This window comes from Rhinatrema bivittatum, chromosome 3 (genome assembly GCF_901001135.1).
Source record: "Rhinatrema bivittatum chromosome 3, aRhiBiv1.1, whole genome shotgun sequence".
In the NCBI taxonomy this organism is placed as follows: Eukaryota; Metazoa; Chordata; class Amphibia; order Gymnophiona; family Rhinatrematidae; genus Rhinatrema; species Rhinatrema bivittatum.
In genome coordinates, this window is record NC_042617.1 from 95,812,730 (window position 1) to 95,830,262 (window position 17,533).

The 17,533-nt window shown below is 46.9% G+C and overlaps 1 protein-coding gene across 1 annotated transcript in view; it reads right to left on the bottom strand.

The window, feature by feature from the left end:
• TMX4 (thioredoxin related transmembrane protein 4) overlaps positions 1 to 6,608 on the bottom strand; it is a 158,440-nt gene extending 151,832 nt beyond the window's left edge. Inside the window, exon 1 of the mRNA XM_029593505.1 lies at positions 6,384 to 6,608. Within this exon, the coding sequence (XP_029449365.1) occupies positions 6,384 to 6,583 (200 nt within the window). The 5' untranslated portion in view covers positions 6,584 to 6,608. The remainder of the gene's footprint in view (positions 1 to 6,383) is intronic.
• Positions 6,609 to 17,533: the final 10,925 nt, after the last annotated feature.

A 17,533-nucleotide genomic window follows, 5' to 3' on the forward strand; every position in this document is an offset into this window, starting at 1 on the left:
GTGTGGCTGGGGCCACAAAGCGCTCCTACTGACAATTTCGCTGCTATGAAAGCTATTTTTGATAACTGGCATGGGCAGGGTAATGCTAACACTAGCCCAACACAGGAAACAGGGCAGTCAGGACGACCCATGGGGGATATTTTACTTGTGACACCAACCCCAGCCACAGCTACAGCTGTTGGAACACCAACCACAGCTACAGCGGTTGGAACAACGGTGGGTCAGCTGGGGACCAATGGGCACAATACCACTGGTAGCTCAGCCACGAATGGCAATAACGCTGCACAATACACATGTACAGTGGGCTCACTAACCGCGCATGTGTCAGAGGCGTTAAAAGAGAAAATATGGCGCAGCGAATATGTAGATATATTCGAGCTGCTCAGGAAAGAAGGGGAGGGTTCCGATCCCAAATGCCACGAAGCGTGCAAACTCTCAGCTAGGGAGAAACCCTGCATCGCTAAGACGCTAGCTAATTGGTCAGCAGGATTCAGAATTCTGTCATCCATCATAGGTTAAAAAATTTCCTGAAAAATGTTGCTCCTTAATTGCTTACCAGGACGTCATTTGTGGTGCTTATCGCACGTATGGCGGTACGGCTTGGTTGGAGTATGATGAGCAGTTCAGAAGGAATATGGCTGTGAACCCAGGTTTAGAATGGGATCGCAAGGATATTGACCTCTGTCTCTCAAAAATCACACCGTACCGACAGGTGCAGGAGGTTGTCCCTGGCTTCGCTGGCAATGCATACCAGCCGAGTACATGGTTAACTCCTCGCCAACATACTTTTACGGGAAGATTTCCATTTCGGCAAGGTCAGCCCTTTCGTCAAGGGCAAAGGTGGGGGCAAGCCACTAGATTTAGGGGTGGGGGGACTCCCATCTGTAGGCTGTTCAACTCTGGTTTTTGCAGATTTGCTGCTGCCTGCAAATTCAGACACGCCTGCATGGGATGCGGTGCAGGCCACCCTCAAACAAAATGCTCAAGGGGAGGAACCATCCCCCACACAGAGCAACAATAAATTCATTAGAGCACCTACCCCCATTAAGATACATAGCTTGCAGGTCTGTTTAAAGGGTTATCAGCCCAAGGAGGCCAGATGGCTATACGAAGGGTTTTCCCAAGGTTTTCATATACCTTTCATGGGGCCAGAAACCGCCACAGAGGCTAAGAATCTCTTATCTGCGAGGAATAATGAAGAGGTCATTGCACTAAAGATCAAAAAAGAAAGCGACATGGGTAGGGTGGAAGGCCCATTCAAGGACAAACCTCTACCTCATTTTAGGATTTCCCCTCTGGGGGTGGTTCCCAAAAAAGAGCCAGGGGAATTCCGAATGATTCACCATTTATCCTTCCCAGAGGGTGGGTCAGTGAATGATTACTTGGACCCCGAAGCATGCTCTGTCGCCTACGCCTCATTCGACCAGGCATTAGACATGGTGAGGCATTGGGGGCAAGGGGCATGGTTGGCAAAAGCCGACATTGAATCAGCCTTCCGCTTGCTTCCAATACATCCAAGCTGCTTCCATCTGTTGGGGTTTCAATTCCGAGGTAAATATTACTTCGATAAATGCCTCCCGATGGGCTGCTCTATATCTTGCGCCTACTTTGAGAGGTTTAGCACATTTGTGCAATGGGCTGTAGAGCAGGACATCGGGAAAGGGAAAATCATACACTATTTGGATGATTTTCTGTTTACCGGCCATAGGGACACACAGGCCTGTGCGCAAGCCCTCGAAGCATTCACCCGGAAAACTGACGAATTAGGCATTCCGCTAGCTAAGCACAAATCAGAAGGACCGTCACAAAAATTGTCATTTCTCGGTATCAAAATTGATACTCTGCAAATGGTCACACGCCTACCGCCCGCAAAACTAGAAGCGTTACGTGCCAACATATCTACTACCGAACAATCACGCTAAAACAAATGCAGTCACTCATTGGTCACCTCAATTTCACTTGCAAGATCATGCCCATGGGTCGCCCCTTCATGAGAAGATTGTCCCAAGCCACAGCAGGTATTCGCAGGAGCCATCATTTCATTAGAATCACCAAGGAGCTCAGGGAGGACCTCATAGTATGGAAGACATTCCTAGGGGAATATAATGGGCGGACAGTTTGGAGGGACCCAATCATGACCAATAGGGAGCTGCAGCTCTACACCGACGCAGCGGGGAGCGCTGGATTTGGGGCCTATCTGGCTGGGAAATGGTGCGCGGAACGATGGCCAGGACAGTGGGAAGCCATGGGTTTACTCAGAGACATCACTTTTCTCGAATTGTTCCCCATTGTTGCAACAATACACATGTGGAAAGCATGTTTCCACAACAGAAGAGTGGTTTTTTGGTCAGACAACATGGCGGTTGTACAGGCGAAAAAATTCTCTCACCGCTCACTCCCCTAGGGTCATTAGGCTATTGCGGGATTTAGTACTGCTCTGCCTGTGCATTAACCTGGTCTTTAAGGCTAAGTACGTTCCGGGGGAAGCTAACGGCATCGCTGATGCATTGTCTCGTTGTCAGTGGTCTCGTTTCAGATTCCTGGCCCCGGAAGCAGAGCATCACCCTTATCACGTCCCTCCGCGGATTTGGGAATTAGGGTGCCCGGAATCGCCTCCATATTGAGACCGTACTCTGGCAGAGTACGGGGAGAGCATATGCACGCGGCTGGAGCCTGTTCCAAAAATTTTGCCAATCAAATAACACGCAAGTTCAGGGGACAATGACAAAGAGAAATGTAATGACAGAGAGAAATGTAACAGAGTTCTTGCTCTACCTCAAGAACTCGGGAGTATCAAGAGCACAGGCAGGGCAACATGTAGCTGCTATTGTTTTCGTCTCCAAACTATGGGGGATAGGCTCAATTAGCAACTCCTTTCTCATAAAAAAGTTATTAGAGGGTTGGCGGAGACAAGAACCCCAGTTAGAAGGGACGCCAGAAAGCCTATCACACCAATGCTGCTACAAGCACTGGTAAAGGAGCTCCCCAGCCTAGTTTGGGACAATTATGAGGTAAAGCTATGGACCGTGGCTTTTTCACTAATGTTCTTTGGTGCATTTAGAAACAGCGAGCTTATCCCGAGGGCAAAGGTGACCACCAGGGCATCGGATGGGGGTCTCCTGATAGAAAACATAAGGCTGTTTAATGAGACAGTACAGATCTTTCTCAGGCGAGCAAAAACTGATCAACGGGCAGTAGGTCGCTGGATTACATTATACCCTGCTCATACGGGGGTGATATGCCCCGTAAGGGCTACAACAGAATACCTCAAAGTACGCCCGCTGGGGGGAGGGCCCTTTCTAAAACACAAAGATGGCAACGCGCTATCGCGTTACCAGTTTATCAGTATGCTACGCAAAGGCTTGGAAAAGATAGGGGAAGACGCGGGAGCTTATCACACACATTCATTCCGAATAGGCGCAGCATCCTTCGCCAGCAGCGGTTTAAGCGAAGATCAAATTAAGGCGCTAGGGCGGTGGAAATCCGGTAAATTCAAAACATACATACGACCCAATAACCAGACAGCCCAATGAACAGTCTCACTGGGAAACATAAAAAGCATATATTTACCGTCCTGTTACACATAACCGTTTTATTTTGTCTATCATAGACTCGCCAGCGGGGAGCGCGAAAGTGATATGGATCATGGGGCACTCGTACATTTATTGGGCGCACATTAGAACCAAGAGAAAGACCTCCAGCGAGCAGATGGGCATACCGCATAGCAAGGCCAGCTTATTCTGGCTCGGCAAACGAGGGATGAGGTGGGTCCAACTAATGCCTTGCATCCTCCAATACGCCAGGCAACTACCACAGCCTGATATCATCTGTCATTTGGGCGGTAACGATTTGGTCGCAGTCAAAAACATTGACTTAATAATCACGATCAAGAAGGACTTGACTGCAATTAAGGCTATATGGCCAGCCGTGGTATTGGTATGGTCCCACATTATTCCCCGATTGGTATGGAGGGACGCGAGGTCGCACAAATCCATCGAAAAAAGCAGGCGCAAATTAAATAAAGAAGTGGGGACGTGGTTGAGAGCTATAAAAGGGTATGTCATCAAGCATGATGATATTTCGCTCTCATGTTCAGGCATGTATAGGCCGGATGGGGTTCACTTATCAGACGTTGGGGTAGATATCTTCATCCTTGCCCTGCAAACGGCCACAGCAGCTTTAGTTAATTAGTGGGGGTAGAAAACAAATAAGGTTTTACTGTTTCCTACTTTGGCGGGTGCCCTCACCGGAGCATAAGGGGATGTATCGCTGCATAGAGGGGAAGTTTTTGGTGTTGGGGGAGGGGGAAGGGGAGGAGCACAGCACCAAGGACTTTGTATAGGGGGAAAGTGGGGGCATGGATATAACTAAGCATGGCGGAGACCGAGATAATGGCCGGTCTGGGGGTGGCCCAATGAAGGCCTGGCATAAGCAATAACCGCGGCCCGCAAGGCCAGCATGGCGGAGACCGAGATAATGGCCGGTCTGGGGGTGGCCCAATGAAGGCCTGGCATAAGCAATAACCGCGGCCCGCAAGGCCAGCATGGCGGAGACCGAGATAATGGCCGGTCTGGGGGTGGCCCAATGAAGGCCTGGCATAAGCAATAATCGCGGCCCGCAAGGCCAGGGGTGGGAGGAGGCGGCAGAATACTGCATGGAGCGGCAGTAGCCACGGAGGCGTTCACGGAGCGGGATGCCAGTGGCGGGTGTTCCCCTTCACAGAGCGGAAGGCGGGATTGGCATTCACGGAGCGGGGTGCCAATGGTATACCACCTTCACGGAGCGGAAGGATGGAGGGCTGCCGTCTCCAAAAAAGCATTGGGGTGGGAAGAACAAGCAAGGTACCGGTGAGGGCATGGCATTTAGCTAATGCCAATTGTTTAAGCTGCTGCAATATAAAGTAATAAGGTTATAATGTTAAATGCTGGCTGTGGCCATTTCTTCCACTTAATAAAAGTTATCTTGGCTTACCTACTCTGTTGTCGCGTGGTCAAGGGTGGGAGGGGCGGTCGTCCGTGAGCTACGGCGTGCCAGAGTTAAGGAGGCCCGCCTCTCGAGGCATGGGCCGTATAACTGGGCAGACGTGCGGCAGGGAGGGGGGAGGGGGGCACAGCCTAGGTGCGGAGAGGGGCGGACAATGGGATTAGGGGCCAGTTCAAACCTGGGCATGAGCCAATGAGACAAGGAAGGCGGCGTCTCTGAGCTCAGGTACTTAGAGGTAGGGCGGGGTGGGGGGAGCACATTTGCAGCCTGGAAGCGAGAGCAACCCTCCCACCACCCCACAGCGCAAGGGGATACTGGGATTGGGGGGATAAGTTGTCACAGCCATAACAAAAGGAACAGCGGGTGCCCTCACCGGAGCATAAGGGGATGTATCTCTGCATAGAGGGGAAGTTTTTGGTGTTGGGGGAGGGGGAAGGGGAGGAGCACAGCACCAAGGACTTTGCATAGGGGGAAAGCGGGGGCATGGATATAACTAAGCATGGCGGAGACCGAGATAATGGCCGGTCTGGGGGTGGCCCAATGAAGGCCTGGCATAAGCAATAACCGCGGCCCGCAAGGCCAGGGGAGGGAGGAGGCGGCAGAATACTGCACGGAGCGGCAGTAGCCACGGAGGCGTTCACGGAGCGGGATGCCAGTGGCGGGTGTTCCCCTTCACGGAGCGGAAGGCGGGATTGGCATTCACGGAGCGGGGTGCCAATGGTATACCACCTTCACGGAGCGGAAGGATGGAGGGCTGCCGTCTCCAAAAAAGCATTGGGGTGGGAAGAACAAGCAAGGTACCGGTGAGGGCGTGGCATTTAGCTAATGCCAATTGTTTAAGCTGCTGCAATATAAAGTAATAAGGTTATAATGTTAAATGCTGGCTGTGGCCGTTTCTTCCACTTAATAAAAGTTATCTTGGCTTACCTACTCTGTTGTCGCGTGGTCAAGGGTGGGAGGGGCGGTCGTCTGTGAGCTACGGCGTGCCAGAGTTAATTGTTAGTCAGCCTTAATCCCCTATATGGGACAGGTACACATACACAGTCTCCCCTTCTCTTTGCTACCAAGGGATGCTGCATTCCATCACTCTGCAAGAGGAAATGTAAACCATCCCCTGAGCTTTATTCTAAACGGCTGCAGTTGCAGAAAGTGCATGCACCTTCTGCTCTTTGAAGACCATTTGGCTCTGCACGTCTTTGTTTTTCTCTCAGTCTCCTGGAACCATGCTGCAGATGAATTATTTCATGCACACGCTGGCAAGGAGGAGTGTCCCTGCTCATTTCCTCTCCTGCTACCGCCGATTTCTGCCCGGCCCTTCTCTTTGCAGCTCCATCGGAGGTTGGAAAGGGGGGGGGGGGGGGCGGTTAGCGGTAAGCAAAGGACAGGCAAGCGATACTCACAATTTAACCATCCATTCTCCCTGCAGCACGCAGGTCCAATTGGAGGCGGTGACGGCTTTGACCCCGCCGGCCACGACCCGCTCCGATCCGCCCGCCTCGGCCAGCCCCAGCACCGCTGCGAGGAGCAGGAGCGGCACCATCGCGACAGGCCGGGACGGGAGTGCACCCTCAGACTCTGCCTGCTCTCTGCTGCCCGCCATGTTGAGAAACCCTTCCAAATATCAGGAAGTGAAGCGGCCGAGGCGGGTTGAGGGATTTTTTTTTTCCTTAAGGTCGTCCGGGGGAGTTAGCGGAGTAGCTGCGCGCGGGGCCGGGGCTCTGCTCTGCTGTGTGCCCACTGGGCAGCACCTCCAAAGCAGGGCAAGGGCTTCATTTTCGGACAAGGAAGGGGTTTTATGGTGGGGAGGGAGGTATATGCTTTAAAAGAAAAAATCATGCTTGCAGTTTGTTTTAGGAGGGAAAGAAGTTGTACTTTAGGGATCGGGTGACTCACCAGTGGGGACTAGCTGCATTTTATTTTGAAGATGACTATAGTTCTTTTGGTTTGTCCGGCGGGGGGCGATCCAGTGCATTTGAGTTGTACCAAATGGGTTTTGCCAGCTGTCTTTTAAATTCTCAAAAGAGGAAACCGATAAAATGAGGAAAATAGAAAAAAAAAAAACTGAAGGGTTCAGCTGCAAAGGTTAAAAGTATACAACAGACCTGGACATTGTTTTAAAAATACAATCCTACCGTGTTTCCCCGATAGTAAGACACCCCTGATAGTAAGACGTAGTGGGAATTTTAGGGGGGTCGGCTAATGTAACACATCCCCCGAAAGTAAGACGTACCTGTCATTTAAAAAAAAAAAAAATTTAAATACCTGTCGGAGGGCCGCGTGGGTCCAGGCGGCTGGCGGCGGGAGCCGGGTGGTCGCGTGTTAAATCTAGGCCGCGGGCGGGTGGGCGCTTGTTCCAGGCGGCGGTGGCGGCGGCGGCGGGTGGACGCGCATTAGTTCGAGACGGCCGGCGGGCGGCGGGTGGTCGCGTGTTAAATCTAGGCCGGGTCGCACAGGCGCGCATTCATTCACTGCCGGTGGGGGCTGCCTCGGCAGCCCCCACCGGCAGTGAATGAATGCACGCACAGGCCCACAGCGCCTGTGCGACCCCTGCGATTCGGCGGTGGGGGCTGCCGGTGGGGGCTGCGGCAGTGAATGAATTCATTCATCCAGGCGGAGGAGCCGGCTGCTTTCGCCGCTGCCGGTTGCTTTCGGCTGCCGCTGCCGGCTGCTTTCGGCGCTCAAGGCAGTCACATGCTGTGACGTCACAGCATGTGACTGCCTTGAGCGCCGAAAGCAGCCGGCAGCGGCGAAAGCAGCCGGCTCCTCCGCCTGGATGAATGAATTCATTCACTGCCGCAGCCCCCACCGGCAGCCCCCAGCGCCGAATCGCAGGGGTCGCACAGGCGCTGTGGGCCTGTGCGCGCATTCATTCACTGCCGGTGGGGGCTGCCGAGGCAGCCCCCACCGGCAGTGAATGAATGCGCACCTGTGCGGCCTAGATTTAACACGCGGCCTAGATTTAACACGCGGCCTAGATTTAACACGCGGCCGCCCGCCGGCCGTCTCGAACTAACGCGTGTCCACCTGCCCCCCCCCCCCCCCCCCCCCCCGCCGCCGCCGCCGCCTGGAACAAGGGCCCACCCGCCCGCGGCCTAGATTTAACACGCGACCACCCGGCTCCCACCGCCAGCCACCTGGACCCACGCGGCCCTCCGACAGGTATTTTAAAAATAATTTTTTTTTGAACACTCAGGTTTTTTTTCCAATATAAGACATACCCTGAAAGTAAGACATAGAGGGACTTTTGGGGGTAAAAAGAAAGTAAGACGCTGTCTTATATTCGGGGAAACACGGTAGATGCCCAGGCCAAATGTATTCCACGCATTAAGAAAGGTGGAAGGAAGGCAAAACGATTACAGGCATGGTTAAAAGATGAGGTGAAAGAGGTGGTTTTAGCCAAAAAAAAAAAAAAATCCATCTGAAGAAAATAGGATAAAGCATAAGCATTGTCAAGTTAAGTGTAAAACATTGATAAGACAGGCTAAGAGAGAATTTGAAATGAAGTTGGCTGTAGAATCAAAAGCTCATAATAAAAACTTTTATAAATACATCCAAAGCAGGAAACCTGCTAGTTAGTCGGTTGGACCGTAGATGACTGAGGGGTTAAAGGGGCTCTTAATAAAGATAAGGCCATTGCAGAAAGGCTAAATTAATTCTTTGCTTCTGTGTTTACTAATGAAGATGTTGGGGAGATACCAATTCCGGAGATGGTTTTCCTAAAGAACAGCAAATCACCTGGACCGGATGGTATCCATCCCAGGGTTCTGAAGGAACTCAGAAATGAAATTTAAGATCTGTTAGTTAAAACTTGTATCTGAAGACTGGAGGGTGGCCAATGTAACCCCAATATTTAAAAAGGACTCTAGAGTGATCTGGGAAACTATAGACCGGTGAGCCTTACTTAAGTGCTGAGAAAAATAAAGGAACCTATTCTAAAGACATGGTATAATGGAACACGGTCAGCATGGATTTCCTCAAGGGAAGTCTTGCCTTACAAATTTGCGTCATTTTTTTGAAGGGTCAATAAATATGTGGATAAAGGTGAACCAGTAGATGTATTGTATATGGATTTTCAGAAGGCATTTGACAAAGTCCTGCATGAGAGGCTTCTAAGAAAACTAAAAAGTCATGTGATAGGAGGCGATATCCTTTTGTGGATTGCAAACTGATTAAAAAACAGGAAAAAGAGTAGGATTAAATGGTCAATTTTCTCATTGGAAAAGGGTAAACAGTGGAGTGCCTCAGGGATCTGTAACTGGACCGGCGCTTTTCAATATATTTATAAATGTTTTGGAAAGGAATAAGACGAGTGAGGTAATAAAATTTGCAGATGATACAAAATTATTCAGAGTAAAATCATAAGCAGATTTTGATAAATTGCAGGAAGACTTTGTGAGACTGGAAGATTGGGCATCCAAATGGCAGATGAAATTTAAGGTGGACAAGTGCAAGGTGATGCATGTAGGGAAAAATAACCCATGCTGTAGTAACACGAAGTTAGGTTCCATATTAGGAGCTACCACACAGGAAAGAGATTTAGGCATCATAGTGGATAATACATTGAAATCATTGGCTCAGTGTGCTGCGGCAGTCAAAAAAGCAAAGAGGATGTTAAGAAATATTAGGAAAGGAATGGTGAATAAAACGGAAAATGTCATAATGCCTCTGTAACACACCATGGTGAGACCGCACCTTAAATACTGTGTGCGATTCTAGACGCCGCATCTCAAAAAAGATATAATTGCACTAGAGAAGGTACAGAGAAGAGCAACCAAAATGATAAAGGGAATGGAACGGCTCCTCTATGAGGAAAGACTAAAGAGGTTAGGACTTTTCAGCTTGAAGAAGAGACGACTGAGGGGGGATATGATAGAGATGTTTAAAAACATGAGAGGTCTAGAAAGGGTAAATGTGAATTGGTTATTTACTCTTTCAGATAATGAAGTTATGAAATGGCACTATAGCTGTGAGAACATGATAGCAGCAAACTAGGACTTGCACATCTTCTCTCTGATAACATGGAATTAACTGGGAATCGGGCCAATAAAGTAAAGTCCGCGGGAGAGCAGGCGAAAGCCCTCTCTCCCGGCACGCGCACAGGCCACTCTCCTGTGCACGCGATTCAGTATGCAAATTAGGCCCGGCGGTAAAAACAGGTAAAAGGAGCGGCGGCTGTCAGTGGGTTTGACAGCCGACGCTCGATTTTGCCAGCGTCGGTTCTCGAGCCCGCTGACAGCCATGGGCTCGGAAACCGGACGCCAGCAAAATTGAGCGTCCAGTTTTCAAGCCATGGGCCAACTTCAACATTTTTTTTTTCTTTTACTTTTGGTAACTTTCGGGACCTCCGACTTAATATCGCCATGATATTAAGTCGGAGGGTACACAGAAAAGCAGTTTTTACTGCTTTTCTGTGCCCTTTCCTGGTGCCCGAAGAAATTAGCGCCTACCTTTGGGTAGGCGCTAATTTCTGAAAGTAAAATGTGCGGCTTGGCTGCACATTTTCCTTTCTGAATCGTGCGGGAATACCTAATAGGGCCATCAACATGCATTTGCATGTTGCAGGCGCTATTAGGTTCGAGGGGGGGGGGGGGTTGGACACACGTTTTCGGCCCCTTACTAGTGCGTCGAAAATCACGTCCAATCGAGGGTTAACTGTGGACTCCGTCGGAGCGCACTGTACTGTACCGGCCCGTATGTAACATGGCAGATAAAATACCAAATGGTCCTTCCAATCTGCCCAGCAAGTGGCTTATGGAAGTAACTGCCTCATCGTGCAGGTTACTTCCATGTGATCTCTTGAGTTGCAACTGCTGTTGCCACCCCCATATGTTCATTAGGGGTAGTAAATAATAATTACTGTTCTGTGCAGGTTACCTCAATGCTTTCTATTAAGAGTTGTAGCTACCATGTTGTGCAGATTACTCCCCATGTTACACCTAAAGTTAACATAGTCTTTTCTTCATTACCAACCTCAAGCCTTTAGGAATCCACAGTATTTATCCCTTGCCCTTTTAAATTCACCAGTTTTTTAAGGAGGGCATTCTAGGCATTCACCAACCTCTCTTTGAAAAAATAGTTCTTGATGTTGGTTCTTAAAATTTACCTTACCCTAAGCTTGTCCCTCTGGTACAGGGCTTCCCAGACTTGTCCTTGTGATCCCACAGCCCATCAGGTATTTAGAATATCCATGCATAAAGTAAATTAGGACATAATTGGTCTCCAAAGTTTGCAAATTTATCTCCAGTGTATACAAATGTATCACATTGTGAATATCCTGAAAACCTGGCTCATTTGGGAGGTTGCCAGGACAAGTTTGGAAAGTTCTATGTTAATGGCCTGCTCCATAAGTCGGCTGAGTTTTATGTGTGTGTTTGTTTATTTATTTATTTATTTATTTGGTTTAAAAACCTTATATACTGCATCTTCTCACAATTCAGATTCAGTGCGGTTTACAATAAACACATAAAACCATCAACATTCCAATAAATCATTACAAAAATTCAAAAGAATTAAACATAAAAATTGGTCCTTACCCATACAATTCTTTAAACAGCTGCAAATGGGGCAAGGGCTATCTCCCTCCTTGGATGGGTGAGTCTGCTTCTCCTTCTGTGCTACCGCCTGATATCTTCCTTGGTTTAAGTACTGAGAGCAGGATTTGTATTCCATGAGTGCCACTTTTTGAAGAAGAATAAAATGGAACTGTCAGTTTAAAATAACAACAAAATGTCACACTTTTGAAATTTGCTCATGCTGGTAATAGAAAATGAATACAGTTTGCCACAGCAGCCATGAACAGTATATACAAGATACAATGCTTCACCACTACCCTGAAGCTTGTTACCATAGTATTTCATGTACAGCATGCCAGACATTGCTGCTGAATCCTGCTGGGTAACAGACTTGAGAACCCAGACTCAAGAATACCTCAAGATAATAAAAACAAAGCGATTGCCATTCAAGCGCCAAAAAATATAGAAATATTAACCCATCAGGCTCTATAAATACATCATGTTCTGGTAACAAAACAAAAAAAAACTACACAGAAAAGTGACAGATTGTGACCTGTGTGTATATACAAGTGATTTTAAGATAAAAAGCAACCTAGCTGGTGAGGCTGCCAGGTCCTGCCAACCAAAGAGGAAGAGCTGCTGGCAGAGGTGGAAAGCAGCAAAGGTGATGAAGGTCTCGGGCTCTAGCAGCCAAAGAAGAAGGGTTGTCAGAAGGAGAAAATAGCAAGGGGGGAGGGGGGGGGGGAGGCGGCAGCGGTAGGAATGCTGTTCCCAGGAGCTGCCAGCTAAAGAGGAAGAACTGCTAATGAAGAGCTGGTGGGATTCTCTCACCCCATTGGCTGAAGAGGAAGAGCCATAAGCAGAGAGAAAAAGCAGAAAGGCTGGTACAGGTCCCTGGCACTGCCAGCTGAAGAAGAAAAGCTGCCAGTGGAGAGAGAAATAAGCAGGGGGGGGGGAGGGGACAGGCCCAGGCCCCCTGACAAAAGTCGGAGCTGCTGGCTGAGGTGGGGGAGAGGAGTGGGGGTGGGGGTGAGATGCGAAGATGAGGGAAAGAGCTGAGGCAGAATGGGGAGAAGAAGTAGAGTTGTCAACTGGCTCTAGATTTTCAGGAAATGTTGATAGAGCCTGATTCTACCCCATTGCATGCAGGGATTTGTAGTTCTGACCAATCTATGTAGGTCTTAAGAAAAGCAAACTATATGTCAGAGTGATAGATAGGGATCTTTGTTTCCTAGGTCAGCTCTGTGAGAATCAGAGTGAAATCCTTCCAAGATCTGAGGGCTGAGTTTGAGATTTCCTCCCACTTGACTTATTTGTGCAGTTATGGAGAGGCTCCCAGAGGTAGATGACACAGTTGAAGACTTGGACGGATTAACATGCTGAAAAGGGTGGGGAGACATACATTTTATTAAAAAAATGTTATCTATCCTTGAGGGTTAGAATATACCAAGTAGAGACCTCACCTCTCCTACCCTTATACATATATGGAATTCAGACCTACAAGAGGATATGACTGTACTGGATTGGAAGCAGATATGGGGATCATCCGGAAAGGTCTCTCTTTGTTGCTAGAGCAGAAAGACTCTACTTAAGTTACTGCACTGGCTACATCATACTCCCGTTTTCTAAATTAAGTGCCAGTAGTCCTCTGCTGACGAGGATGTGGACAGATTGGATGTTATATTCATATGTGGTGGGAGTGTGGGGCAGTCTGGGATTTTTGGGAACAGGTTCTTGGTATAATCCAACAAATATGTGGCCTGTCCCCCTTTCTCTGGACCCTGCCATATGTTGTTTAATGGGATTTGGGAAAAATCATACATGTATGGCAGGGTTCTGAAAACTGACCAACTGCTCGCTATTCGGCTTACAATAGCTCATATGTGGAAGCAGAAACCTTCAGTTTCCTTCTGGGAGAGTAAGGTTGCAGATATTGCACTACTGGAGACAATGCCATTTTGTTTACTTGACCAGTATGTTAGCTATGAAAACATTTTGGCTAGATACTGGAAATGGCAAGAAGAAAGAGACCAGGCTTGACCTGTACTTATTGGAGGATCTCTACATTATGTTTTTGTATGCTATATGCTAAATTAATGGATGTCCTGCAGATGCTGTGAATTGTTAAGCACTCTGGTTAAATAAGTTTTAAAAAAGAAAAGCAAAACTACAGATTCCTGCATGCAGTGAGGCAAAGCTAGGGCTGGATCAATCTGTCCTGAAAATCTGGAGCCCGTTGTCAATCCTAAGAGGAAGGGGGATTGGGAAGGGGAGGGGAGAAGGTGGGGAAAGGGAGAGGTGAAGAGAGGAAATAGGGGGGGGGGGGTGAGAAAAGAGAAGGAAGTAAAGGCTGCATGGGGATGTAAGAGGGAGAGTGCCACACACACATCCCCCCTCCAACAAACAACACTCTGTCCACCCCCCCCCCCACACACACACACACCAAGAGCAACTGCAAGGGACACACACATAAAAAAATAGTTCTGTAACACGTGAAGCAGCTGCAACACATGCAGGTCATGGAGTTATAAGACACGATGTTTTGTCATGTAAGTCTAGGCATGTTTATATATATATATATAGATATATATACATACAAACATACACACATATATATATATATATATATATATATACTCTAAAGAATGCAAAACATTTTTACATCTGCTTTCATCTGTCATGTACTAAATTAAATAAAAAATAATATAGCATGTTTCTAGGTTAGTAGTAGTGAACCTCATGCACAAATGCTCAAAATTGCACTCATGGCCAAAACTACTGGCAGAAATAATGCCAAATGGGAATAATGAAAGCTTCATCGATGGTGGACTCCAGTAACCTGCTGACTCTAGGTGGCACTTCATGTCGCCTGAACTGAAAAATCAGTCCCATGACTCTTCTAAATCAAGACATAAAACATCAGGCTTATTATTTAAATGCCTTCAAGCAGTTCATAAAAATCAGTGAAAAAATGTGTTGCAATTTAGCATCTTCCACAATTCTCTATTGTCTTATAATTCAGAAGCATCCATCTATAGGCAGGTTAGGAATTGTAACAATGCCGGGGTAGTGGAAACTTGTTCCAGTATTTGTATATAATCCTCTGAATTGGTTAACTACAAAGGACAAGATACTTTATCAGCTTGGTGGTAGTACGTTTCAGAGGAAGGACACATAGGACATTTCAAATCATTGAGAGGGCCATGAAAGAGGGTGTGGGGGATCCTCTTCAGATTTAGAGAGGGGCTCTCATGTCTGGCCCTTTTGTTGATTTGAAATGCTGAGAATGGGAGAAATCAGGGGGCAGGGTCCCCTTGAATGCAGGGCTTAAGTAGAACTATAGAGCAAGGGTGGGAGAAATGGATGGAGCCCGATGTGAAGTGTGAGAAGCGTGAATTCTCTGTCTCCCCCAAACACACATGCACTCTGTCACACACATATACCCAAACACACTCTTCTTCCTTAGGCAGTGATCCTCCATTCCCAGCCACTACCACTGCTCAAGCCCCAGCATCCTTTGTCCACTAGTGCACACCTCCTCTTCCTCCTCCTCTCTTCCCTGAAGGCTGCCTGGAGGGGAAGAGCTGCAGCAGAACACCCTTGCTGTCTGAAAAGAAGTAGTGGAACTCTCTCCCAGGCCATATTTATTTATTTATTTACTTCTTTTTACTATACCGACGTTCAGGACAAAGTCATATCACTCCGGTTTACATCAAAACATGCATATGGGGGAGGGTCACAGGAATAGAGATAGAGATTGCATCTTACTTCTGAACCAATAACTGCATAGAGAGTCAGTGTTTGTGCTGCAACAGTTTAAGGAAAGGCTTGTCATATCCTCACTTATTAAGTCCTGTTTGAATGTCAGTAATATTTCTAGATTTCTTTGAAGTTAACAACTTTGCCACACCCCCAGATACCCTGCCCCCTGCTTCTGCCCTCTGAGGTGTGTGTGTCTGTATGTGAGGTACACTCCTTCTAATACTGCCCTCCCCTCCTTCCCTCACACCCATTTTTTCCCTCTCACTCCCTTCTCCCTTCCCTTCCCACACCATTCTCTCCCTTTACACTTACTCTCACCCCATTACTTCCTTCCCTCGTCTTTCACCTTCCTCCCTTCACTCTTACACCTTTCCATGTGTCTTACTCTCACTTCACTCTAACCTCTTTCATCTCCCTCTTCACCTCTCTCCCACCCTTAACTTTCTCATCCCATCCCCTTTCTTCCCTTTCATTTACTGCCTTTCTTCTCACTTTCGCTCCCCCTCCTAACCCATCCCCTCTCTTCCCTCCCACCCTTCTCTTACTCTCACCCGATTTCCATCCCCTCTCCCTCCATCTCTTCACTCTTACTTTCACATCATATCCTATCTCCATTCCCCTGTCATTTGTCCCATTCCTTCTTACCTCCCTTCCCTTCACTCATCTCCACCCCTCTTGCTGTCTCTTGATCTTCCATTGAAGGGGCGGGGCCTGACCTTTCCTCGAGCTGCTGTTTCCATGCCATGCAAACTAAGCTGGACAAACAATGCTGAATATTGGTCTTTTAGTATAAACCTTCATAAAGGTAGGGCAATTGCCTAAAAAGCTTCAGTAATCAACATTTTGACACAATATACCCACATCTGATAGAAAACATTCACAGGTGCTTCCAAAATTTCAAACTATAACCATGGTAGATTAGGAAGGCCTCATAGTTTTGTGATATTTTGGACGTTCCTTGCTCGGTGGGTTCACTACTATATAATATGATAGAAAACATTGACACTATAAATTGATGGGTTCGCTGTTGAGTATTGGCCTCCACTTGCAGAGAAATATCTAAGCTTGAGATTTCACTTATAAATGTTCCTTGTTTTAAAGAATATGTAAGTTATATATTTTGCATAATGTAAATAAAAACATTTTTCAAGTTTTTTAATTAAAGATTATAAGAACAAAGATTATGCCATGCTGGGTCATACCAAGATCTATCAGGACCAGCATCCTCTCTCCAGGTCACAGGAACCTATCAGATCACAAAATATAGATCTGTTTTTTGCTGCTCCTATCAGGGATAAGAATGGCATTTCCTAATCTAGCTGGCTAACAATGTTTTATAGGGATGTGCACACTAATTTATTTTGCCTTTGTTTCATTTTTCTGACATTTTTTGTTCATTTTTGGAATTTATATGGTTTTTATTTTCAGAATTTTTATAGTTTTCATTTTTTGTAATTTTTCTTTTTCTGAAAATAATGCACATAATTACCAAATACCATGTGTTATTTGTAAATAGCATGCATTATTTCACAAAATGTTAAAATACACAACATTTTTCTTTATTAATTTTTTGATTCATTTGAAACAAAATAAAAAAGGGCTAAATCATCCTGTTTTACACTTCATTTCAAATGAATGCACATCCCTAATGATTTATTGAGTTTTCCTTCAGGAACTTGCTGGAACCTCTTTTAAACCTCTCTATGCTAGTTTTCTTAACCACATCTTCAAGCAACAAATTCTACAGCTTGATTATGCATTGAATAGAAAAGTACTTTCTTTGATTTGTTTTAAATCTGCTGGTTGGTATATTAATTCTGTTTAAGCAGTTTGTATTTTTGGCTCCTATGTAAAATTTGAAATATAAATCTGCTTGTTAGTGTCAAGGAGTGTCTTCTTATTTTCATATTCTTTAAAAAGGTAACTAACTGTAAATGTATTTACCCATTCCACCTGACTCATGCATTTATAAACTTGTATCATTGTTTCCTCTCGGCCATCTCTGTTTCCAAGTTGAGGAGCAAAGGAGTCCAAGATGGCATAGAGTCCAATAGGATAAGGATCCTTCAAGAGACTAAGGGCCAGATTTTAAAAAGGTTACGCGCACCGAGCCTATTTAAAAAAGGCCCGGTGGCGCGCGTAAAGTCCCGGGATGCGTGTAAGTCCCGGGGTTTGCAAAAAGGGGCGAGGAACATGTGGGATGTGGGTAGTCCAGGGGCAGGGGCGGGATCAGGCTCCCAGCACAGTGGCCATATTTGCCGCTGTGCCGGGAATCG